At 40.4% G+C, this 27,985-nt stretch overlaps 1 protein-coding gene across 1 annotated transcript in view; it reads left to right on the top strand.

The window, feature by feature from the left end:
• The first annotated feature begins 374 nt into the window (after positions 1–374).
• Positions 375–27,985, top strand: part of nr6a1a (nuclear receptor subfamily 6, group A, member 1a) — a 91,137-nt gene continuing 63,526 nt past the window's right edge. Inside the window, exons 1-2 of the mRNA XM_030417935.1 lie at positions 375–750; positions 19,751–19,798. Coding sequence (XP_030273795.1) covers positions 684–750; positions 19,751–19,798 — 115 coding nt within the window. The 5' untranslated portion in view covers positions 375–683. The remainder of the gene's footprint in view (positions 751–19,750; positions 19,799–27,985) is intronic.

Raw genomic sequence — 27,985 nt, 5'->3', positions numbered from 1 at the left:
CTCCTGTGATTGCTGACATTTAGGACAAAGTTTACTAACATGTAACATTACACATCTACAAACATCACCCTACAGAAGGCATGCTCCTCTTTTTTAACGGTGCCATTAGTATGTCTTTTAAATCAATTAGTAAGGAAATTGTGGGGATTTGACACAGTTTTGTCGGGGTTGAGATTAACTTTGACTTTGGTCCACTTTTCACGTTGGCAACGAATTTTTTTTTCTTTACATTACTAACTATAAGATTGTATCATGCCTTCTCTCAAAATGTTTTACATTTACTTCAACACCTGAGTTCTAATTGGATGTAAGACGCCGCTCTTCCCCACTCTATTAGTAGTTCCTGAACGCACCACCCCTGGGGGTGTGGATCCAGTTATTCCCCGCTGACTGGAAGCAGAAGGCTGAATCATGAGACGGCGGTCCGAGAAGTGAGCCAGCCGGGCTGAGGACAGGGACGAAGCAGCTCGACTCACTTCAGACTGCACCAGCACCACCAGCAGCACCAGCAGCAGCAGCACCAGCACCAGCAGCACCACCAGCAGCACCAGCACCAGAAGCACCAGCAGCAGCAGCACCAGCAGCAGCACTGTCCGCTCACCACCATCAGCAACAGTGTGCAGCTTTTTCGTGGCGGTGAGAGGCGACGCCGGGGCTGACCAGGGATCAGCCCATGCAGGAGGATGGAGATAGAGAAGAGGACGAATGGGTTCGACTACCCGGAGAGAAACAACGCCAAGTCTGTCAGCGGTGAGTAACCACGACCCGGAGCGTGCTCCTGCACACACACACACACACACACACACACGCGCGCGCTGTAGAAGACAGTGCTGCTGTGTGACGGGGTTACACCTTCCCTCACCTCCAAACATGAGAGCATGGCTGCACTAATCCTGACGAGCTCCCGTCTGCGCGTCCGTCTCCTGCATGCGCACCAGAGCCGCTTCAGTAGAACACTTGCTAATGCGTGCAGTGGATCTGAGCACAGACAGGAACACACACAACACAGAGGTTGTGTCGGCATTCTTATCTGTGAATAAAAATTACGACCACGAAATACAGCTAAACAAATGAAATGAAATGGGCTGCAACGATACAAGAGTGCACAAGTTGGACGGGAATGTAGTTGGGTTTGTTTCGTTGTTTTGCATCTGTGAAAATGTTTAATTGTGTACATTATTTCTGTGTGTTGGCTTGCTTCTTAGTGTGTGTGTGTGTGTGTGTGAGAGTGTGTGTGATCGCTGGAGTGGGGCTTGCTGGGAACAGAGGTCGGAATGTTTTTATTTGGAGGTGGTCAGTCAGGCTCTGGGAGATCGTAAAAGGTGAACTTTTGAACTTGGAGAAGCCATTGGATTTTTAGTCCCTTAAATCCAGCGATGCACAAGCTGGAAAAGGTGGAAATGACGGCAAGGGCAAGGTAAAGGTGATAAAGACTCGAGATGGGTTCATAGTTGGTTGAATTTCACCTGGACTGACGACACACCACTCTGCTGCTTACTGACATGAGGTCACAGAGGGGAAAAGATTCCCCCACAGCTCACTTCTCATTCAGTTGATTTACAATTTGCTATTTCGTCCCATGTCTCATATTGATCACTGCCAGGCCCAAAGTAAGGCCCACAATGCCTTGCTGCAACGTCTGTCCCAGGCGCCAGTCCCATATCGTGCCCCGGTGCGGGTGACTGAAGATTTATTGACATTTCCAAGATTAAAATTCCTTTAACTGTGCCTGGTCAGAGCTCAGTCATGCTGCGTAATGTGGACCTTACCATAGACTGTGTTTTCTGATAGGTACGTGTGAGTGTGTCACTTGATTGCAGAATAACTTCAGACTTAACGAGAATAATTATCAGAAGTCCGGATGTTTCTTTTGGTTCTGTAATCCTCAGAATTAGAAAAGGAAAACAAAAGCAAATAAATAATTTCTGACTATATGAAAAGGATTTCAGGCATGGAATTATTAAGATTTTTATTTTGATGAAAAAACAAAAAACAATTAAAAACCACAATGTGTCGATGTTTGTTGGGTCTGCACCAAACCAGCATGTTTTCCGTCATCTGACGAACAAGATGATTGAGCCAGACATCTCTGCAGCACAACAGCATTTCATTCAAATGCTCTTTCATTGCAGTTTCTTCACTTGGCCATATTGTGATTTTTGACAATATTTTAATGGATTGTGTGGGCCGTATTTAAAGTTTCTCATCAAGCTTAGGACCTTAATCATTCTCTGGTTCCTTTTTTTTTTTTTTTTTTAATTTCTGGGGTTTGGACTGTTGATGAGCATGCCATATGGCCTTCAGAACATATTCCCCCCTTTTCTTTGTTTTTCTCCTTTAAAAAAAATATGATATAAATATGGAAGCTTGTTGTCAGTTGCAGGACTACGAACCTTAAATTACTGAGAATTTATCTCTAGTTTTTAATGTCTTGGCATCTACCATGTCAGAATATAACAAAAATGTTGTTTTGAAAAGTTAGTCATTGTCTTGTATACAGTGTTGTATGTGATATTTTCTGTTTTGGCCTTTTGGTTGGAAAAAACAAGAAATCAAATAATCTTATTAAAACATATATTTTTCCTACATTCGTAGACCAAATCAGGACTCAGGAAAATCAATGTTCAGCAAAAAAAGTAAAGAATACTGACATAAGAAGAAAGGCGGATGTTACAGATGGTAGAAAGTAGCTGGTTGGCCCTACAGACTGGTGTTGACTGTTGAAGCCTTTCTATCACCTCATATTGTTATACAGAAAACAAAGCAACCCAGCCCTCCTTCCTGCTCCAGCTCCAGCTCCAGCTCCAGCTCCTGCTCCAGCTCCTGCTCCAGCTCCTGCTCCTGCTCCTTCTACTTCTACTTCACATAACCACATTTGAAGAACAAACTCAATTTCAATTGATCGAATTGACCAGGAATTTCACTTGCCTCCTCCCACTCTCTGCTCACTGAACTATGCTTGTTATAATGTAATTGTAGTGAGTGGAACAAGAAGGAGCAGAGAGAAGGAGGAAGACAGGTTGGGTGGAGGGGTTAAGTATTTGTGTGGAGCTAATGTTTGGGCCTCGGGGGTTCGCAGGCTGGCACAGTGGGGCAGATAGACTGAAAGAAAGTGCTTTGTCAGCCCTTGCTCTGGCTCGGGGGGTCTGTCCTGTCCCTCGGGGCAGGGTGAAGGGGACGGCTGGCAGTGGGTGGGGAAGGGACAGGATGCGAAACCCCCCGCCGTGACGGTTGAATGATGAGCCAGGAGGAGTACAGTAGAGGAGGAGGGCCTGTTGCTGGTGGTGGTTCTAGGTGGAGGAACAGGGGGTTGGGGTAGGGGCCAAACAGGCAGATGTGATCCATCATGTTGTCTTTATTCTTCTTAACTTGACTCCCTCCACTATCAGTAGATCTGTGTCAACAGCAGCACAGTGAAAAGCACACCTCACCTCACTCTCTGTCTCATCTCACACACACACACACACACACACACACACACACACACACACACACACACACACACACACACACACACGTACTTGTCTGTACTAACACCACAGCTGTATTGATTTGAAAGAAAATCGTCATGTCAGCTGGTATGATAGTGAATCAGATGGATTTGTTTATTGATATAGTGACCATTGATATCTATTACTTGACACATTGTTGCAGCTCTACAGCAAATAAGAGGCAAAATGAGATTATTCTTTTCTTATATGCATAGCATGTTGCAGAAAGTGGCGCTAGTTAGTCACTGCTGCATATCATTCAGCGATTTGCTAGCATATTCTATTCTTTTTTTCTTTAATGCAGGTAAATCAGATTCTTCCATCAAGCAACACTGCCTTGAAAACAGAACATCACATTGATGGCCTCCTGTTGCATTGACTTTTTTGAAACAAATTAAATTGAAGGAAATTACCTCAAATTTTCACCAATTTCAAATACACTGAAGCAAATCCCTGGACTCCACCCATTCCAAGATAATTTCACCAGATTTGAGGAAACTCTTCACCCAGGCTGATTAGCATTTCAAACAGAGTGATTTATCTCACAGCATGCTCCGCAGCAGATGGTTTTACCGTTTAAAGACAACATTTTGATAAATGAAGGCATCCTTAAGTGTGTTCTCAGTGAGGCCCTGTATATGCTGTAAAAAGGACAGACCAGGAAAGAAAAAGTAAAGACTTTTCATTTGACTCTGGTAAAGATTAAATAGATTATTTTACCGCAAAAATTAGAAAAAGACAGAAAAGAGTTGGATTGGTCAAACAAGATCAGATGATATCAGATATAATTTGACATTTCTTTTGACGAAAGAGAGGATGGACTTGATTTAATGATTTAACTTTCAGTTTTTAAGTTAAAATGAGTTAATTAGTTGGAGAATAAAGCTGAAAACAGAAGTGTACCATATTACTTCCAAATTCACAGAAAAGAATAATGAAATACTAATCCTTTAAGAGATTATTGTTTCAGGTAATATACCTTTTAAATCCAAAGCATTTGTTTTATTTCCTCTTCTCAAATCAAGAAATGTATATCAGAAAACACATTTAAAATGCATACATGACTTTAACTTAAATCTTGTTTCCATATATGAATTATTAAGTCTGTTTATTTTAAATACCTTTAATTTCCACTTCTCATAATGATCAACCACAGTGGGAGTGACGGGTGAAAATATCACAACTACTGATGGTCTCTTAACTGAAACCTTTAGGGTTTTATCTGGTCTTTATCCTTGTGACAGTGTCACTCTGTCATGATGTTCATGATGAGTCTTAAGAGGACAGTGATAGTAACTGCAACGAGTCTTGTGTTTGATCTGTTCTAACACTTGTACAACCAATTATGCGCTTTCCAGATGTTAAATGAACAAAATACACTAGTTGGTGACAAAACTATGTCCAGAGTCTGCAGATGCACTAAGCAGAACAATGTGTTGGGTTTTTAAGAGTAGGTAGCACTTAATTTTACATTACTGTGAGATTATTACTTAGTCTGACCATGACATTTTCTCTCATTCTGAAGTCCCTACACAATGCATGAGCAATAAGTTACCTCTCAATGCATTCACTCTAAAGCAGTGGCTGTTTGTCACAAAGCTGACTCATAAGATTTGAAGTCTCTAACCCTTTCACAGCAACAAGTTTCTTTCTGCATGTCGTGCAAAAAAAGGTGACCATGTTTGATCAAGTTTCCCATGGCACTCTAATTAAAACCAAAATACCACCTGGACTGAACTCTGTGCTGATTGGTTGGTTGGACTTTTGGTTGGATGTTATTGGTTGTTGTAGTCCTTCTCAGGTTAATTGTATTCGGACAATTTATGTATTCAAATTATCCAAATGAGTGAATTATAGTTTGTTTTTGCTCCAAAAAAAAAGAAAAAGAAGTAATGCCTGTGAGAAGATGCAATTATCTTTAATCTCTTATCTTTAGTCTTTCTCTTCATGTTCTTCATGGACAAATTAATGTAGTGAGTAATAGATAATGGGATCATTGAATGATGAGGACTGTGTGAGAAGTGAGGCCTATGTTGGTCACTATGGTCTTCTGTCCTCTTCTTTCTGAGAAGTCTAGAGGCTGAATGTCCTTCATCCTTATGCTGCTGTTTCCAGGCAACCTACAAGTGTGTGGTCACAATGAACAGAACGAACATCATGTATAATCGATGCGTATTACACTTCCTTGCATAATCAAGTAATCCAGGAATGTAAGAGGGCTGTCTATGACCAAAACAACACAAAAGTAGCCCCCCAAAAATCAGTAAAGTTCATCATGTTCACTTGAGTTTAGATATTCATTAGCAGGCCTGGTCTGAGGTAAAAGCTTAAACCGGTTTGATCTTATGTGACTGACTGAACTGAGATTTGTCAGGAGAAGGTGGCGGAGCTAGCTGCATAAGGCTAGCTAGCAGGAGCCCTGGGTTAGATTAGCTCAGCTCTATAGGATGGGGAGTCCTATGTTTTGTTGTAATGTACTAGCATTGAGAGCTGTGCACACAGTCCCTCTATACAATTTCGGCTGATGTCCAAAAGAGAATTTTCATCAGTGTTATTTCATTCATTATTTTGATATTAAACATTATAAGAAGAAAAGTTGAATGGTTGCTGTGTCACAGTCTTGATGGATTGTGGTGTCACTACACTAAAATTCGATACTACCTGTCTGATCTGGTATTTGGCTTAAAATCGAATTGTAGTAGTATTGTACCTTCACTTTTATTGAATAAAATATTGCCTACTTTTATTTAGTAAAAGAAGCCACTGGAGGGTTTTCACATCAGAACATCTGGTCTGATATCTGACAGTTTTCATGCTGATGCATTTTGGTTGGTACCAAAATAATACTGCGCTTCAGTGCCCTGCATGCATTTGTTCTGAGAAACACATTCTTAATCTGAAGTATATGTCTTTATCGTTAATTCTTTCTAAGTTGTTAACAATACCTTTTTTGCATTGTCCCACCCAGAAATCATTGAATAGATAAGATAAAAGATGACTGAAAAATATCAGTAAATATCTGACAGTAAAACCGCTGTTTCCTCCAGCATGAATGCAGACAATTGTGCCCAAGTTTGAGAAGCTTTTAAATTAGCTTCAAAATGACACTGGCTTAAAATGAAAATCAAAGTGGAAAAGACAGAAATTGGTCAGTTATTCTTTCTCTTACTACCCTCCAGTAGAAACCACTGATGGGTTTTGACACTATGTGGGTGCACAGTAGATGCAGTCAGTTTATAACCAACTGCATATGGCCACCATTGCAAATAGTATCTAAAGAAATGACTGTTGTTTGCATTGTGAACTGATAAAACTTGTGATACATTATAAAGTGATTAACAAATACACTGATGTGAAATTTAAAAAAATGTATACACTGTATGTGATTGAATAGATGCAATTTGATCAAAAGCCTCATGATTGGATTCTGTGTAAACCATTCTCATCATCATCATTCATGAGTTGTCAATATTCTTGGTTAGTGGATTAGATCATGAATGGATGAATCATGTAATCTATAAAATCTTGTGTCCATCACAGTTTTCCGGAACCAAATTGTTTTAGCTTATAATGATTTTTGATTGAAGACTATAAAATACTAACTGACTCCAATGATTAATCAGCTTCTAAAAATTGTGCAAATTGTGTTTGTAAATGAATTGACTGAGAGATCTATCAAAAAGGAATGCAATTTAGAAATTCATGTGAAAAAATACTGTGGATAAAATGAATACATTTGGTGACTTATCATTCAATGTTTACTCCCCAAGCTGTAATCATTCTCCTTAAAATGTATCAAGTCAATTGATAATAATAGATTTTTTTCTATTTGCTTTGAGAAACTCAACCTCTGTCATCTAAATGTGCTGTTTTGAGAGTTAACAAATGTTTCGATCATCCTCATCCTCACACTTAGCTCTTCCCCCGAGGCGGTGCCTGTGATTTTGTTGTTGTGCGGACTGTGACGGTCTCATTGGGGGAGGTGGCAGTGAGCGCTATGGAAACGGTGACCAGGGTCAGTGGGATGTTGCTCTTGAAGCATTAATGGCCTGGCTCTCTGCTGACCTCCACGTAACCCTGGAAAGTATTTACAGCCTCCACTTGATCCATGAGCTACAGGCCGGGATGGCACACAGGGCTGCTCTCTGAGATCTTTTCTCGCTTGATCCTAGCAAAACCTGAGGCCTGTACAGCTGCCAATGAGCTGCGGGGGAGGAAGTGTCACACTGCCATAAGCCATATTTTGCAGGAGAATCGATTACAGTATGGGCGACAGTTGGTACAGTGACACTGGTGATCTGTGAGCCACGCTATTGTCAACCCTCTGTGATATTCAACACGTAGCATAGTCAGAGGTCATAAATGTCTTCAATTTGAGTTTGAATTTGGGTGGAGCATGAGTTTACAGGCAGCTGTAAAACACTGAACTTGGTATGTAGAGTAGGGACGGCTTTCCTGTGAAGCGGCAGTGCTGGTGGGTGCAGTTGTCGTGGGGGTTATAAAAGAGCAGCTGAGGAGTTTCAGTTCAAAAACGCTATTTCCATCTGAGAAGAGTTTTTGGTTAGCAGTCATAACGATTGGGTGTCACTTATGTGGACATTTGAATTAGAGAAGAAAGTGGCACACAAGTCACGAGTGATCTGTCTGGTGTATGGATGCGAAGGTTCTTCCATGCTAAGAAAACTGAAAGTGATTGGCTGTTGAAGTGTGGTCATCCTCAGCGATTTACAGACGGAGACAATCACCAAGCAGCCAAGTCATTTCACAGTCAACAGCAAAGACACACAGAGCTGTACACATCAACTCTTTTAACAGCAGTCTGCTAAATAGTTACTGTCCTCATTACCTTAATACACACACAAACACACACAGTTATGAGCAAACATTGATCTCACTCAAGTTTATGTTTTAAAGTACTGTGAAGCTCAGCGTGACAGGACTAAAGGGGAGGAGTGTGTGTATACAAGGGCTGCTCTGGTGATTCTGTTATCGAAAAAAAATCTATTGATATTTTTCCTGTTTGTCTATCAATTGTTCAGTCTGTCCATCACATTGGTCCATAGCTCAATGTGATGTCTTTAAATGTCTTGTTTTATCTATATTTAGTTTACAATCATATAAAATAAAGTGGGTGATCCTCACATGAGCGAACCTTCATTTGTTTGATGAATGACTTTAATTACAATATTTTCTCGATTCAGTTTCTTGCAAATGACTAACTGGCAGCTTTCAGACTGAATTGAAAGAGTTTTAGGATGCTGTTGATTGACCTAAGAGAAGAGATGAGAAGGAGCAGCATACAGAAGGAGGATATAACTGTGGACAGGGTGCAGATCAGAAGACAAACAAATGAGCAAAAAAAACATTTCTAGCTATTCATATTGCTATTAGTGACATTTTCACTTTTGAAAAAACTACTGTACTGTTTAAGTTGTACATGGTGCAGTGCATGACATTAAAGGTAACATGCCATTTATTATGGTAGTAAATACTGACAGAAACCCCATGGAACCGTGGCCCAAATAGTCACCTGGGAACATTTACTATTTTAACTGTCTTTTTTATTGTCAAATACGTTTATTGTGGGTTTTAGCCTTTATTGAGACAGTGACAGATGAGAGACCCATGAAAGTGGGGAAATGGAGGGGATTACATGCAGTGAAGCGCCTGGTCTGGACCTGAACATAGAGCTTCGGTTGCACATGCATCATAAAGAATTATGCAGCAGGTGAGCTACCGACGCACCGATAACAATTTAATTTTCTACAGGAAGGAAGGTGATCAAAGCATACACATGGATGAGAATAAAGGTTTTCAGTTTGCTGCAGAGGAATATACCTTAACATACCTTGAAGTATTAAATACCTTAAATTACAGTGGATGATAAAATGTTGAATTGACCTATAGTAAGGGGGTTTGCAAGATGACCCTAAATGTTATCACTGGATTTCTTTGTTTTTTACAGTAACAATATTCTATTACAAAAAAATTGCGATACTCAAAACATGATTCAACTTTTCTTCAATCGGTTGGCAATGTAAGGAAACATGTCTTGGTGTTAGTGAGGAAAAATAGTTGTTACTTGGTACAATTCCAGTTCTTCTAAATGAGCAGATCCGTTTTTACCACTTTTTCAGCAGTTTTACTCTGTACTTTCTATGTCAGATATAATCACAGGGCCCCAGTAGTCTCAGCAGAGATTAACAAAAAGAGATGCATCCAAATGTAAAACACACAGTGAGTCCGCAGGCCTTTTAGTTGTTCTTTTTTTTTTTGTTTTGTAAGATGATTATTATCAGATGGCTGCTATAGGCCTGAGTTTGCACAGTGCAATACGCTTGCTGGCTCTGTGAAGTAGTAAAACTCTGACCCCTGGTATGATGAAAGGGAAGTTGCTCCTTTGAGCGTGTCAAGCGGCGGTGACGGAGCCCCCGCCCCTCTGACCACAGCGTGACCCTCAGCCTGGCTGCCCGCTAGGATCAGCACAGAAAAAGATATACTTTCATTAGTTTAACATCACATAAACTGATGAGTTCACTATCAAAAATTCTGAGAGGCTATATAAAGAGGCCTCATCCCAGTGTTTGATCTTACAGGCTTATTGTAGCCAACATTGTTGCAATAAATCAAGAGAAGGGTTAATAACAATTAAATATCTATCAATTATGAATGACTTTCGCTTTGAAAGAAGAGGAAGTGCTAAAAAGGCCTACTACTTGTATTTTTCTCAGTCTAAATCCATGTATGGAAGTGTCTTCTTACTTCCATTGAAAATTGTTGGCAACTGTTTGGCATAGTATTTCTGAGGATATATGTAGTTCTTCCCTTTTTGCCCTTAAAGTGTTGCCTAAAGTTTCACTTACTTGTGTTTTTGGAATCTGCAAATGAATAATTCAGCATTTTAGGAAATATAACCATAAAGTCTGGAAGCAAAAGGAAACAAGCTTGCCTGGCTCTGCCCAAAGGGAAAAAATATCCCCACTAACAACTGTTTGTTAAAACTAACTGTAAAAACTGACAAAACAAGTCATGAAACGGCTTTTAACTATCTGAAATTATATTATAAATCACAACATAAATATGTATTATAGTTAATGTAGGGTTCTTTTGGCTTCCTGCAATGAAAATGTTATTTCAACTTGCGACTTACATGACAAAGTTTCAAACCCTTCTTACTCATTCGTGGGAAACTCTTCCTTGTCACCTCCAGGTGATCAGACTGTAAATCCACACAATGTGAGCCCATGAGCTCTGAGCGTGCTCTGTGAACTTGAGTAGTGCTACAGGGCAGTGCTGTGAGTCTGTGTGCTTTGTCAGCCTGAAGCAGTGGGGAGGACAGAGTAGGCATTGTGCTGCGCTGTGTTACACACCGAGGTCAAGGGTCAGGTGTATAGGTCAAAGGGATGACTGTGGAGCAGCATCTGAAGCCAACACATGAGTTCCTTCACAATCTGTCATATGTAATATTCACAGTGGAGCAGTGAGAGGCTGTCATCAGAGACTGCTAATCAGGACCAAGACTGTGATGTTAAAGAGGGCTATACAGTGTTTGATTTAGGGTTTACCTGCAACACCAGGTGTAAGGTAGCACCCCTCTCATATGCAGCTGGCCATTTACACCAATTGGAAGCAACATTGACTGACCATAAAGAAACAATAAGGCTTTGATAGCAGTTATCTAGATAGAGTGATTCAGCAGCAGCAGCCCTCATAAAGCCAGGTGGTCACATAACAGTAACAATGTCTCCCCTCTCCACTTGGTTATAACCCCATCTGCTCCTTCATGGGTGTCTGAGGCAAACTGAAACTCTTTAGTTTCATGGTTGGGAGTCTCTGCTGGGGGGGAAGGGGGGGATCGACTGGTGCCCACAGGGTAAAGCAGCCCTCTCTGCTCTGACCTCTCAGCAAGCACACGATTCATTCTGTCCTGCTGCAGAGTGAAAACAATGATCTATTTGTGGCTGCTGCTGCTTCCTCTCATCCATCTTACAGTTGGGAGGGGTGATTGATTGATTGACTGATTGAGTGACGAGCTGACGTCACACAACCCACGACTGTATTGTTTAAGCTTAATCTTACATTTAATTTCCCATCTGTGCTGTTCTCACTGCATCAGTCAGTCACTAACAATGCTACACATATCCAGACACCAAAAGCTGTCATGAACTGGATGTAGGATCAATTGGTACCTGTTGGATTGTAGTCCTCAGAAATCGTAAAAGCAACATTTATGTACTAGTATTCAAGTAATCAATACTTTTCACACAAAAAAATGTAGTTAGAAAAAATTACTGTGATGTTTTAAAATGTAAATGGTAATCTGTAAAGTCCTAAAATACAATAAACATTTTTTTTACTGACCTCAGTATTGTGTACTGTAGCATCACATCCTGATAATCTGACTGACCAATTAGTAGCAAGTCACATATCCATCAGATGTCACTGTCAATTGCTATAGGTGAAACTACAACCACAGCTTCATATTGATCTTGCTGACAGGGATGCCAGTTTAAAAGACAGTAGATGTAGATAGAACTTAATTTGTGCTGTTCAAAAATGAGACTTTTAAAATGCTTTTACAACATGGTAAACACCACAAACATGATTCCATTCACATCCATTGTATTGGGGTGGAGGCACAAATCTATATAGCACTACAGGTTAGTAGGAGAAAATAGGTTTTTGTAATTTGGTTGAACTGACCTTTTTTTAAAACCTATCCAATAATTCAGTGAGTGTGTTTTGTAAACCAAATTAGACTGCATTGGACCTAATAATGGATCAGTGCAAAGAGGGAAGGCATCAGGAGGTCTGTAACAATAGGTCAGCTATGCCATGCAGGGCCTTGTATGTGATTCAAAGAATTTTAAATCCGTTTAGAGCCAGTGTGGAGTCCAAGAGAGCAACAGAATGCCACATTTTTGAACAAATTTGTTTATTTATGTGTGAAAAGTTGCTGATTTTGATGAAAGAACAGATTATTCTTATGGAAAGAGTGATTTCTTGTCTCTCTATTAGCCGTTTCTGCTCAGTCAGAGAGGGGCAGAATATCCTCTTAATGGGGTTATTCACAGTAACAGGGAGACTTAGTGGGGGCATCAGAGGTTCAAAGAAACACTGTGACCTCACTTAGGCTTCAGTGGTGGGATGGTCAATAGCCAGGTTACTCTGGCATCTTAATTCAGCCTTACAACTGCCTCACTGACACCTCCCCCCCTGTCCTGGGCCGTATTATAGCCAGGCCTGCAGTGTGACGTGTGATATATTTATATAAGTTTATTTAATAAGATTGAAATTACAAAATTACTGGCCAAGGCAATCTGCAAAACATGCAGAGCAGTTAACAACATGACAAAATGGCATATATAACATAAATCAGAAAACTTCATTCAAGACATCCCCAAAACATGCAGCACAAAAACCCATGACGCAAGACACATCACACCACAGCATGCAAAGCAGAAGCACAGACACAGTATGCATGCAACACAATAAAAGCAAGACCACAATAACATGGTGACTGTGTGGTTTGTAGTGCTGAGATAAGAGCAGGGCTGGCCAAGCTGGCAGGTAGAGGCCAACCTACTCAGATAACAGGCTGGCGTTGCCCTCCACTGGCCATGCGGAACCCCAGCCATCTGGGACAGAGGAGCAGGGACAGTGATGGACTGATATAGGGGCTGTGCTACTGCTGGGAAGGGATTCCTGGGCAGTGCTAATGGTTTCAGGTTGAGGATTTCAGATGATTGGGGAATTTGTGGCCTCTTACCTCAACAAGTCCAGCCATATGGCACTAGTAAGGAATGTGAATTCTGCTGAGTTATATTCCTTACAGTGTCAGGTGTGTCTTCTTATTGAGCACGGACTCAAACCTCAACTAGAGTTAAGTTTATTTGAACCACACAATAACAGGAAAGTTTAGGGACATGGTCCTATAAAGATTAAATTATGAAATGTGAGCAGCGGGCTCAGTGCAGAGCATTTTCTCCATCAATCATTTTTCTATCAAATGAAAGTAGTAAAAAATGAAGTTCACACATTAAAATTGCCTCTTCTTTTTAAATAACAGTCAAAGATACCCAAAGATATTAACATACATTTTAAAAAGCAAGCTTAAGAAGAAGCAATCGCATTTAAGAATCTGGAACTGTTTGGCATATTTGCTTGAAAACTAACAAACACATGAGCCTAACTAAACGAGCAAATTGATTTTGAAAAAAGTTGATGACTGTTAAAACTCTAGACCCAAAACATATCTTAATCTGACGGATATTTGTGACAGTACTGTGGGTAGCAGCCCTTCCTCCAGCATATGATATTTCTAGTTTTGTATTTGTTGTGTCGTGATGACTGCTGCCTGGCTCCATTGGCACAGATGAACCGGAGTCAAGAAGTAAATTCTTCAGAACAGAGAATAAACATTGCATGAAGTAAATACATGTATGCAATTCTGGCTTACACTTTCAAATGCAAAGGTCCAGTCCGTCTGCAAGCTAGAGTTCACAGCTGCCTCTGCTGAGAGACTGATACAGTACTGCTGCAAAGCATGTCTCCATCCACAAGGAAGGAGACATCAGGGACAAGAGGTGGTATGTTATTTTGATGGGGAGCTGATTGCGCTGGAGGTTGCAGAGGTTTTAGAGGTGAAAGGTTAAAGATGCAGCCTTTCTTTGTCAACACACAATGGCCCAGAGCAGAGCAAGCTCTGGCTGTATTGGCTGCTGCTGGAAGCCTTCCCAGCCTCAGGCTATAATGGTCAATAAACTGTCAGGAGGATTAGCAACAGAGACCACACACTGGAAAGCTTTATTCTTTAGTGCTTTTCCATTATAAGTGAACACTTCAGCTTTTGAGTATAGAAACAATGTTTAATCCTGATAGCAGACATGCCACTATTAAGAACTGACTTGAAAGCAGCAGAGAGAAAACTGAAAAACAGATGTGTGGGAGAACTGATTGACCAATACCCTCACAGTGTGTCCTTGGATGGACATTGGCTTTCGGTTGAAAGATCATTTTAACAGAGAACTGTATTACTGTGTCAGTAACAAAAAAATGGTACAAAGAGTACAAAGTAGAGGGAATTTTTTAAAGTCTTACAAGTGGATCGATTGAATAAAGATGACTTTAACAATAACATACAAGAATCTGAGAGATATATTTATTATTTATTTTTTATTAACCTTTATTTATACAGGTAAAATCTCATTGAGACCCAGGGTCTCATTTACAAGAGAGACCTGTTCCAGGTAGGCAGCAGCAAAACACAAAGTTACAGACTAACTGAACATACAGGAGACACAACACAGAACACAAACATTACAGTAGTATAGTGCAAACTACAAAGTGCAAAGAAGAATAGGACTGGTTAAGTACATGTGCAGACCCCCACAGACTGTCTCAGCAGCCTTCCTACAAGCAATTTGAAGTCCCCTAAAGGAATAAAGCTGGATAGCTTCAGCCTCTGCTGGAGCATGTTCCAGGTTGCAGGCACAGCGTAGGAGAACGCCTTTTTGCCAAGTTCAGTACGAACTGACGGGATGGCAAACAAGATGAAGTCCAGAGTATATAAAAGATATAAAAGAGAAAACATGAATGGTGGAAAGATGAACAATACAGTCAACGATGATTTTCAATGATGAGCGCTTTTAACAATATATGCAGTGTTGGGTGACAACACAGTGTAAAAAATTCTCTTGTGGGGATATTAAAATGTTGGGTAATTCATTCCAGTGAACTATCATGTCTGCAGATATCTGAAAAGCAGATATCTACCACACAACACAAACATATCTCTGACAAAAATAGAGGCACACATGATGTTCACTGTGACAAAGATGGGAGGAGAGCTTTCACACATCCAGTACAGTCAGGTAAACGAAAAATTCTCACTTGACTGGTATCCATCCATGTTGATAGTTTTAGCTTGTATTTGCTTAATTATGATGTATCTGTCTGAGATTCTTGCCTTCAATCTGATACAATGAAGGGTGACGGGATTTTGGCCTCAGAGGTGGTCTGGACTGCATGTGACCACATTCTTTTGGCAGTGTGTACGCACATGTGTCCTTGCCCACATTTAAGGATCGCCCATTCATCAACCTAGCGATACCACAAGAAGCCACAGCAGCAGGCACAATGGATTACACACAGTCTGATTGAACTGAGTGAACTGTAGTTAACTGTGATACAAATGACATATTTGGCTTCTCTTAACCTGTTAATCTTAGCAGCAGATGTTTGTGAATGCACTGTTTGTTTCAACCAAATCAGCAACTTACTGCTATGTCTCCTGAATCGTTTAAGGAAATTGCAGAATTTGGAGTTGATGAGTTAGAGGAAACCTCTTGACACAGCTCCAGTACATTCTAAATCTTGTGTGCGTTCTTGTAAGTACCAAATTAAATACAACACATTTAGTTGTTTCTTTTCTTGTAAAAAGGGTCAGATTGTCACAGCACTGTTTTTCCAGTCTGTCTGTTTCTGAGTCTCGCCTCTCAACAGCAGTTCGAACAAACTGTTTCAACTGATCTCTAGTGTTGGGTATCAAGAACCAGTTCCAAGTTGGAATGGATTCCACATTTCCGAGAAACAATGGATTTGATAAGACATGTGAGCATTTTCCAGTCCATAAAATGTGTCTTTATCTCACTCCTTTCACTTTCGCCATGAAGGAGAAGATGAGCAAGGACAATGTGTATGAATGTCACGGAGTGGTGACGAGATTTGTGGTGAAGTGATTACATCCCTTTGCTATGGTTCAGTCTCCTCTGTTTAGGTATGCAAAATGCATGAGTGATATCTGATTATTCACAGCAATATCCATGGACTTTGACATTGTTGCTGCTTCCATAACATTTAGAAAAGTATTTTCTAAAATTACAACAGAACAAAATATTTAACAATCATTTATTTAAATAGTTTTGGTTTATAATTGTTTTTGTCGATCATCTCTTATAAGAGAGTATTATTTATTTTGATACATGAAAGGAAAAAGAAACACAGTTTTTTTGACAGTGTGCTGATGAGGTTTTAGTTTGCAGCCAGCTGAACACCCCTTGTTTGGCTGTTCTAGGCAATGTAATATGTGGGACATTCTTGTGTAACAAAAACACACAGAGTCTTAGTTTAAGCTAATTATACATACATAAAATGAAAACATAATCATGGATATTATATTCCATCTCTGCCAAATGACCCCCATAAATCCCAGATACTCGACATTTAAACATACTACAAAGAGTTTTAACTGGATCTGAAATGGTCTCAATTTACTACTGATGCCTCTATGTGACCTACATAAACAAATGTGATTGGCTGTTTCTTTAGTTGTTATAGTCATTTTTAACTAAGGAATGTTGATAACTTGGGCTTTCTCACCAAAATGGCAACCAAATACCGAACCAAATCTGTTAGCTGTCAGATTACATTTAAACTAGGTGGATGAACAGCACTAAAGCAAAGCTAATGTGTCATTATAATCATGTTGCAGTTATTAATCTTACACTGCCACAAACGGATACATTACCTCTTTGTCATTCATCCTGCAAACGGCTGTGTTTAAAAAAAAAAAGGAAAAATAAGAAAAGTAGTATAAAAAATGAGTTTCCTCTTTCTTTCCACTTGCTTCCTTAACAAATGCACGTGCTAGCCAGATCAAGATCTTGAGACATGAGGTGGTGTAAATAAAGGTAACTTGCTGCTTTAAAAAACTCAACCATGCGATAAAAACAGGTTAACTGAAATGTCAAATAAGTGAGTTTTAAACACATAACAAATTCTACTAAACTGAGTGGCAAATGTATTGTTACAGTAAAGCAGTATAGTGACAAAATACTTCAGAAATATACTATCGATGTATGTAACACTGACTAAAGATCACAGATTAACCTCAGTTTTTGCCTTTTTGCCTCTGTGCTGCAGTGAAATAAGATTTACTACGTGATTTCTCAGTGTTTTAGTGTCATTGTGGTGTTTGGGGGCCTTACAGACATTTATCCTTGTATGCATGCATGTTCCTATGTTTTAAGTCAATATGTGTGTGTGTGTGTGTCTGCTCAGGGGAGGTCGACGGAGGCACGTGTGTGTTGGAACAGTGCTTGTGTGTGTTGGTGTATGCTCCGGGGAGAACATATGCTGGTGTTGACTGTGGGGCAGGGGTGGAGGTAAGGGGGGCAGCTGGCGTGTGTCAGGTCAGGGGTCTACAGCTGTTGATAGCAGGGTGGTACACTGACACAGATAGGGGGATCTGAGGCACCGCCAGCCCACACTCTGCACTCGCCTGGATGTGAGTGATGGAGCCTGCCGGGTGCCTTGTAAGTGAGAAGTGGACGCTGTGTGTCCAGATGCTGGCTGCACAGATGGCCAGGCGGCTGATGGAGGCAAGATGGGGGAGAAAGTGGGTATAAAATAAAGCTGAGACGGCAGGAGGGTAACCAATATGAACAAGCAGATTGCCCTGGGGTTATGGGTAGACCTAAAGTCAAACGATGAATCAGGCTTTGTATTAAAAACCAGATTAGGCCCTGTCTGAATCAGTCAGAGGGGATCATAAATAGGAGAGGTGGAGGAAACGGTCTTTAATGTACAGTTCAAAACTATTACACGGATTGTCACTGGAAAACCCTTATAAAGCCTGTAATTCATCTAATCTACAACCGCTACAGGTAAAATATGGTGAGGAATTTAAGAAATAATGAATGACTGTCATGTTTCAGTGGAACCAGCATTGAGATGCGATGTGAACAGGGGTTTTCTCTGTAAATACCATCCACACTTTCCAATGAATGATAACAAAATGCTGTGTCCTTTACTTCACTGTGACAACAGTCATTATTTTCATGGCCACAAAGGTTCACTTGTCAAGAAGACATCAGCCATGTTGCATGTTGGCCAAAAGACTTGTGGATCAAATCAAATCAATCATTTTATTTGCAATGACATTGCCTCAGTGGGCTTTATGTGTTGTGATTTTGGGCTATATAAATAGAATTGATTCGATTTTTTTGTGAGGACAGCCTTGAAGATCGAGATCATCAGACTTCGAGACTTGTTTAGTGTAGATGGCACAGAAAGTGGTAGCTTGAGGAAAGCTAGTTGAGCTCTTGTCGGTAATAATTAAAAAACGGCAAAATACATCTTTCAACAACTGTTGGGCTGACTTTTTGATGTTGTGCCTTGGCAAATATGTATTTGGAGCAGTTTCTGTGGGAATGTATTCACCTGGTGCCTGTACTACAACACTAAGGCACACTAACTGTCTTCCCCTACAGGAGACTATAAGTTTATGTGACCAGTTGTTTTTTACATTACATTACAGACATTACAGTTTGTTGCTTGTTACATTTGTTATAGACTTGGGGTCTTGACAGAGCAGGGACCTCCTACTACATATACTGTATATAATTCTTAGCCTCACCCTCAATGTCTCCAGTGTTTTCTGAGGTAGAGGGTGAGTCACAGTCTCTTGATTGACAAGTTACAAAATGATCCACTGTCGCTCTGTACACTTTGGATAATACAGAAAAGTGGCCAATATGTTTCAATAGTATTTAGTTATCTGACTACTCTGCTGTTTGGGATAGGTGCAGCACAGTGATTTGGACTATGGTTAGGTCAGCCTGCTCACATGTTTGCATGAGCTATTCTTTTTTCTATTTGTCAGTGATTTGTTGGATTCATGTTAATGTGTATTTTAGACATATTCAGATCTTTTAAAAAAAAAAAAAGATATTTTTAACAATAATTTGGTGCACCCTCTGCAGTTACTGTGAGTGCCCCCAGGGGTAATGGACTCCACGTTGAAAAAAAATACACCGTATGCAAACATATCAAGAAACACACAAAAAAGGCCTAAATGAATTCGGTATTTGACTTTATGCAGCTTGGTTTTTGTAATTGGAACAGGGCCCTTTTAAGAGATGAAGGGTCTTCAAGATTAGATTAGTTAAAGATGCATTAGCCACCTTATAATTTCTCTGATACTATACTTCACTTTACTTGGTTGGGAATATGTTTACATCCTTGTATTTTTTCAAGTGATTTCTCATCTAAAGTGATCTTTTTTTTTTTTTTTTTGAAGTTCAAGTGTATGTATTCTGTAATTCTATTTAAAGTAAAGGAAAATTCTTTGTAATGTTTGTGTCAGTAGTTTTGAGAAAATTGTCCAAAGCATAATTGTATCTTTATATTATGCATACGCATCTGTCTCTGTGGAGAATGTCTTGGAGCTCACCTACTTCTGTGTACCCTTTTTCCAGGCTTTTACAGTGACCATCCCTTGGACTCTGAACAGAACGACGGCATGGGTGAGTAACAAATGTGCATTTATTCTCAAATGGCTACAGACACAAGGTATACAGCCTTGTCAGTATATTTTCTAGCAGAGTACGTTTTAATATGTTTTTCCCACTTCATTCTTCTTCATTCAGTAATCACTTAACTAATTTGATTAGATTTTTCACCACATAACAGTTGTAAATGTGACAAATAAAAGAATTTACATAAACAACCTCTGTGTTCATACCACAATCTGGATCATTTTTACTTTCTGGTATCACATTAAATCACAAGATAGTAGCTCCATCTAGTGGTGAAGAGAGGTACAATTCAACCCTTTTCTTGAATGGCTTATCATTTCATGTCAAATCCACAAGAGGGGAGTATAGACTCAATATTAATAGAGCAATGTATTATCTAATGATGGATCACATGGCTCTTAAATAGAAACTGGGAGTAACGGTGTGTGTGAAATAAAGACTTGCAGCGACATACGAATTAAAACCAGGATCCTTTCTTGCTTCAGGAAGAGAAAGACATCTTTCTTCTTTCCATCTTGTTCCATTGTGTTTGTGTTGATGTGATGAAAGGTTACAGCTCACACCATCATCATTGTGTCATGGATGAAATGCAAACCCAAAATGCGAGATGTGAAAATGTCATAAATGTGTGACTCTTGGCCTGGAGGAAACTGGGAGCAAAGGGCCAGGGGTGAGCCGATGGTCCAATGTTAAGGTCCAGGTTCAAGCGAAGTTCACTCAGGACTCCCCTGGCTGCCATAGCAGCGCCAGGTGGCACCATGGGGGGGTCAGAGGTCAGTTACAGTTCAAAAACTGCTGACCTCGCTTTGACTCTGCGCTGACCTGATTGTGTGCAGCTCTTCTCTGGCCGGGGCTTTCTCATTGCTCCCTCTATAAACCTGCAAGAGGAGAAAGGAGGGGTGAGGTGGGGGTTGCTAAGAAGTGGAAGGAAGCAGGAGTGGAACTATTAAACCTGTGCACACAGTGAATGGCCAGCATTGTTGCGTGTTGCAGGAGGAGGCGTGGATTTATGAGGCTTAGCCTGATTGGGTTGTAAACTTGACGAGGTGGGCTCGCGGCCGCGGCCACTCTCTCTCTCTGTTGGCCCTATTCTCCTCCCAGGATGCCTTGGTGCATGCACTGGGCAAGGGTGATGCTGGGGTCAAGGGAGGCTGCAGCAGGGCTCCTCAGGCTTGTAAATGCTCTGACAGGGGTGGGAACTCGGAGACCCCATTCAATGAGCAAAAACCCAGGTCAGGGGCCAAATAGCTGAGTTAGCAACAGCTGTTTTCAACACTAGCTCTGTAGTAACATCATCTCAGATATCTCAAATCAGTAGGTGTCTTTTTTTTCAAACTGGGAGCATCCAATACCATCTGAACCTGAATTTAACCTGCAGATAGTCTTTGTTGGGGATAGATTTGTAGATCTTAAGGTTATGAACCTATGAGAGTGCAGTGCCGGTAAAGTCCATAAAAGCTGCACGCTTTTTTTTTACTCACTCATCCATTTGGATCATTTTTTTTTCTCTATCCAATTTCTCAAACTGGATGTACATCATCATTTAGCTTTTGCTTTTCCTTAAAAAAATTAATTAGAGGAAGCTTCTTGAAGCACTTAAATCCCTCATTTAAAATATGTTTTGTGACCTGCAATCAGAGCTTGTTTTGACTCCATGGCTCCTCCTCTGGTCACGTCTGGGCTGACCTGGCTCTGTAGACCTTGCTGCACCCCCACCACCATTTAATCCAACCACACAGCTGACCAATAGCTGCTCAGCAGGTTGCCGTGGGGATATCAGGGTTTTTTGGTGACTACCTCTGTCACATGGTTAATCATTACCAGCTGGAGATGGGACTTTTTCTCCTCAACTTGAGTTGTTTCACTGACTGGATCTTCATGCAATTTCGAGTTCTCCGCAGTAACAGTGAATCATAATCTCCTGGAAAATGTATGCAAGAGGCATGAAAATATGGGTAAATAGTAAGTGTTATTTTCATATATATGACATTTTTTACATCCCATGTCAATAATGACTGATAATGACTGTGGTTGATAGTATATAGTTAAAAGAAACACCTGGTTTTGATGAAATATATGTGTTCTGGAAGAATATCTGCTTTCATTGGTCGTTCATCTATCATGAAACATACCTCATACATCAGCACAAGCAGCTATGCCTCCTGTAGCACTGCAAATTCCAGGCCATAAGGGGGCAGTAGATCCATGCCAGACCCATGTGATGTATGCTTCCACGTGCCACCTGCACTCAGTGAACTCAACACCCATATGGAACTACTTGGCTGGAACCCAGCACATGCCTTTCCTTTGTCCTCACATAACTGGGCTAACTTCATATGCCTGTGTCCAAAAGTCACCCAGGATCACCAGGTTTTCATTTTCCTACATGCTACACGTGGAGCAGTCAGACACTTTTCTCTGCTCATATCCCTCTCTTTGTTTCTTTGAGCTGTTTTTCTCCTTTAAAGTGGCTTTCACTGTTAGCTTCAGGGCTGTGTTTGGCTGCAGTGAATGTGTAGATAAGTGGATGAAGAATGAAGGCCACAAGTAGCATTTTTCTTTCAGTTAATTTTCCCTTTCATCTCCCGTGGGTGCCCCAGCCTTCTGCACTCAAAACATGGCGTGAGCACTGCAGAGTGTTTGGGAGCTGCTGCTGCTACTGCTGACCTCCATGCTTTCTTATCATTTTAGCCTTTAATAATTCATGATTAGCCCCGATTTGAATCACCGTCCCTTTTTCTTTTCTCGCTTGATGCAACTTGCGCTGGCATTAGACTCGGGGTCAGCCTGCGGAGTGTTTCCAGGTCAGGGAGAACTGGGTCACACTGTTCCCAGTGTCAGTGTCTATAACTTCACAGTATGTGATGACAAAGCCCTACTCCACAGGGATAAACAAGCAGACTTTTGTGTGGTCGTAATATATATGTAGCAAGCGGTATCTGTCCGTCGCATATAGGCCTCTGTAGATAAACTACTTTTCTCCAAGCCGCAGCAAACCTGCGCTGACATTTCATTAAGACATTCACTTATTTGTTTGTAGATTAATCCCTCATTTTGAAGTCAGTAATGTAACCCAGAGCTTTAAAAGGCTGCAGACTTTAAGGAGCTTAATTTTAAAGAACTGTGGGTTTTCAGAGAGGTTTTCACTGTGACAAGAGAGCGAGAGAGAAAGAGAGAAACACAAACGGAAAGATAACTGATGAGAAAAAAAAAAAGCCTTAATATGTTAGTCCAAAACAATTGAAGACAAATGTACAGGGACAATAATTAACCGTGACCATCAATCTAAGATTATATAATAAGTATAATTTTGCAATTATATTATCATCTCTATCTCGAGGTCAGTCTATGTGAGTGTAGAAATGGTATTAGTTCTCCTCTTTATCAAAACAGCTGAATCATCGAGACGAGAAGAATCCCAGGCTGCTTCTTATTGTCCCCTCTGACATTTTACCACCTTCAGCACAGGAGTAAACTGACGTGTGGCAGCAAGAACAGATCCAAATACCCCAGCATGTTAACACAACCTTAGGGCAATTAGTGTGAGATTATTTCCATATGTCCATATCTCCTTCAATTACATGCTGAAATGTGGTTATGAGGCTGATTAACTGTCCAAGAATCGTGGGATCATTCTACTTTTAAAAAGTGCGTGTATTTGAGTGATTTGATTTGAACTGAGGCAGAATTTTGCATGTTTCTCTCTTTCACCTCTGTGTGTTAGTTACAGTGTGGGTGAGTGTCCTGTAATTACCCAAGTCCCAGCACACAGCAGCCAGTCTGTTTTAAAAGTGTTCTTAACAGGATTCCTTCTAGTCTTGATTTCTCTTAAATATCGCACGCACACACAAAGTTTGGGAATTTGAGGTCAGGGGATGTCAGAATATACAAAGAACAGTAGCTTTGTGAAACATAGCCAACAGGATTTTCCACAATGTTTCACACATTTGTTGCAGCCCAAGTAGAGTGGACAGCAGACAACAATAAACTGGAATAAACAGAATAAAGAATTTGAGGTCATGGAAACTGTCATGTTTAGTAATGGAAAATCACATTATAGTCTTGGAATTTAACATCTGGGTCAAGGTAGGAAGTTTGCTTTAGGCAACATACTGAACTCCCTGTCAGTTGAAATGACTACACTGAGGGTACAGTCAACAGGAGTTAGAAATACAAAACTTAACATCTGTGAAAACATTTGTTTTTTATTTATCTAGATTATTTTAAACATTAAGATTTCTGCATGCACATTATTACAAAAGAGATGAATGAAATCCTGTTTGTGGTGCTTACAACTTTGAAAAATGAAAAAAATATCTATAACAACATCTTCTTAGAAACGTGTCCTAGCTCTGGATTGTCTGGAGATCTATTCCGTACATCCTGCAGATGAACATCTATTATCATTAGCTCCTGTGATACAGGTATATCTGTAATGAGATGTTGATAATCTTTTTCAATTGTATGAGCACCGCAAATGAAATTCCCTCCACTTCCATTATGTTGGAACTCTAACAGCCAAATATCTCAAAACCTGAACTACGAAGATCACAACAATCTGTGTCCAGGTTGGTGGTTTTCAAACTTTTTTTGCCCTTGGCAAAGGGCAAACCCAGCTCTCAAGTCACACCTGTATTCTTTGCCGTTAAAACTAGCCTCTATAATACGTCTTATCCAATCACTCTGTGGATATATATTTTTGAACCCCTGGAAGGTTTGGATAGGATCTTTTTGGGGATAGAATTTGCCTCTGTATTTGTAAAAGAATTTGTACAAAGGACTGATATTGTAAATTAAAAACTCATTAATTAATTAATTCCTTGTTGTATGACTGTATATTGCAATAATAGTCTGTTTGTAACAAAATCTCACAGCATATCATTTGGGAACCACTGGTTTAAATAACACCTTTGGTTAGAGAGAAAATATGAATAACTAATTTGGGTGACCTTTTTAAACCAAGCTTTAAGCAATGTAATACTATAAAAATTGGAAGGGCAGCTAGGAATAACTCTTTGAAAACTCAGAACTTCCGTGCTAAGATATCCTTCACATCATTCTACAAAGTCCATGCAAAACTTTGGTATACATTCATTTTCCACATAGCAGTTAGATTTATTCAGCAGTCTTGTTTGAAGCCCATTGCACACTGGTTACTGAGGTGTTTGAACCGCAGTCTGCATTCATTGATCAGTGAGTTATTTTAATGTAAACCCACCGACAGCAATGAATGTTTATTGCAGCCTTAAGAGTGAACGCCTCCTGCGTCACAGCTGATCAAATGTCTGATGGATTGTGTCCTGGCCAATTGAAGGTCAGGTTTGATTTGTTGTCCACCCACAGACTGTGGCTCTGCATTTTTCCTTGTTGTGAGTGCAGAACTGAAATGACATGGCCTCCAGAGGATCATTTGCATGTGAGCGTTGGCATCCCTCAGGGTACAGTCAACGGTCGATGGTTTTGGTTAGAGCTCAAACTCACCGACAGCGTTGAATGTTCACTGCGGGCACCAGGAAGGAATGTGTGTCTCGCCATCGGATTGTTTGATTGATGGTAGCAATTAAACTTGCCAGAGAAAATCAAAATTTACAAAATATAAGTACCAAAACCCAAGTTACCCAGTTTATTTTAATTTCTCCTCAGCCTCTTTTCGCTGCAGTTTGAGACAGACAAGCGTTGGAAAAACCCAGAAATGTTCTGCTGTCACTCGTTTCTTGGTTCTCATCCAGACCACATATATATTTAAATGTCTGCAATTTAAATCCCAACACATGTTTTGTAAGTCTGCTATGATGTCAGACCTGTCACAGTTGGTTCAAATAATGGAAAATGCTGACTTTCTACTGATAATCATCACTTAGCTTCATGTTTTTTAGTATCACAATCCTGTGTGTGTGTGTGTGTGCTTCTGTGTTTCTTTTGGCCTGTTCCGAGCAACTCCATGCCAGGATGTGTTACCACCCATGTCGATGTGGAGGTTTAAATGACGTTGATGAGAAGCCAGCAGGAGCGAGGAGAGGTGGTGATGCAAATGTTCTGTTTAAAAGAGCCCTGCAGACATGGTGAATGCCATCATGTTGTCATCATTATCACCTTCCACAAAACTCCTTACAAAACTCTCATCCGTCTCCATCGAGCTTGTGCTTCTTTTAACGTCAGCCTGCAGCAAGAAGAACAAAAATAAAGGGAAAAGAATCAGAAATGGCATGAATAAAAAGGACCGGAGTTGACGTCAGTCAGGCTTGTAGAAGGCGGCGAACTGGCACAAGTGTGATCAGAGAACGCCGCTGTGCCCCTCAGCTTAAACTAGTGCACTGCAGTGTTGAGCTAGTTAGAGATTACTGCTCCCTTCACCCTGCGCTGAACCTTAGCTACTGCTCTGGGAGTGCGCCTTCCTGCGTTTGCCTCTTTGAGGTTGGAAAATCATGCAGTCATGTTTTATTAATGCTCTCTCTGTCTGTCTCCCTTTTCTGTCTTTCTCTCCCGTCTTGCCAGCTTCCCTCAACACAGACAAAGATTTGGAACACTGTATTTTGTTTGTTCTGCATCCTCTTTTCACGTAGAATTTTGGCACTTCATGTAGGTTGGGGTTTTTCATTTGAAGAGGTACTGAAACCTGCGAGGGAGGTAGTCGATATATGATGCAGCTCATTGTAGAGAGATTTGTTGCAGTTCTGCAGGATTTGTGTTATTTTAGATCAATCAGATGGAAAATGAGAGAATTGGATCTGCAGATTTTCTGTGTTCTCCAGACTCTCAGAAAGCAGCCACACTCTCCTGCTCTCTGCATAATGAATGAACACTTTGGGAAGAGGGAGGCACAATTCACATTCTCCTGCTTTGACACAGTTCACTGACCATGGAGACGACATCATTAATACCACAATATAAGACAAAGCATTTCTCCTTTTCATGTGTAACATGAATTATTTTCATCACAGGCATCGTTCCTGTCTGTTGCTTCCACCCAAACAAAAGCCCAAAAGTCAGGTCAAGATGAATTTGCGTTGAAGATTTTTTTTTTTATCTTGAATCAAAATAACAAACATGGTGTTTGTTGTTTTAATAGATGGATAAATAATTGGAAACAGCTATTTTTTGGATAGTAACTTTAAAGTTTTATTCATATGCCCACTTAACTGTACAAGCTATGGCCAGCTATCATTCTTTTTTACAAATGTTTTGTATCTCTAAGAAAGTCTTATTATGCCTCTTTAGTTCCTTTTAAAAAGTAGAAATTCTTCCCTAATTCTTTATTTCTCTATGTGTTTGGGACAAGGTGGGAAGTAATAGTTTTTTCAGTCTCTCTGGCTCGAGCTTCAGTGGCTTCCCTTCTTGGCACTTCCACCATTTGGCTTCATGCCCAAGACACAAAGAGCCCCCCCCCCCCCTCCTTTTTTTTTTTCATCTGACTTGACTTCCGCTCCCTCTACACTTGGGAGAACTTATGGGAAATGTGTGTACGTTAACTGACTTATTCATTGGTTGGAGGTGTGGCTGTACTTCCGCGTGTCAAGGTTCTTGACAATACCACTGCTGCCATGGTCCCGAGAACCTTTGCATAACTGACAAACTTGCAAAAGTATAGCATGTTTAAAAATAGCTGGGTGAGCATGAGAGCCTGACAGGGCCAAAGTGAAGAGTGCAACAGTGTGACTGAACCAGTGTGAACCCTGCGTCGTCAGCACATTCCAGGGGTTGGACAATGAGAAGCACACAGTGTACTCTCTGTCGTGTTGCCTGCATAACTGACTGGTCTGAAGCCAGGTCTCCACACTGCTGGAATCGAGGTAAAGGCAACACAGTTGCAAAAAAATAAAAATAAAATTGTGAAATTGGCCAAAATTCAGAAGATTAGATTTCAGTTATGTTGGGACTGCACATATTTGAAAGCATTTAACCTGTTTCTGATGTGAAAAGGTGAACATAATGTCAGGGATAATATTAGACTGAACTAAAAAGTAGGTCCTCCAGAGTTATCAATGTAACCATGGTGCTGTGGTTTCTCTTTCGATAGGATTAAGCCTTGTGAAACGCTCAGGGAGCTAAACACTGACTAAAATATGAAGACCTGGTCCAAGCGGGGATCTATTCTCAGACTAGACCCCATGCAGCATGAACGAGATCCAAAATGACTGTTTCTCTCAGTTAGAGTTGAGGTTAATCAGCACATTT

This window comes from Sparus aurata, chromosome 5, assembly GCF_900880675.1.
Source record: "Sparus aurata chromosome 5, fSpaAur1.1, whole genome shotgun sequence".
NCBI lineage: Eukaryota > Metazoa > Chordata > Actinopteri > Spariformes > Sparidae > Sparus > Sparus aurata.
The sequence above is the reverse complement of the archived record's forward strand: the minus strand, read 5'-3'. Positions and strand labels throughout refer to the sequence as shown.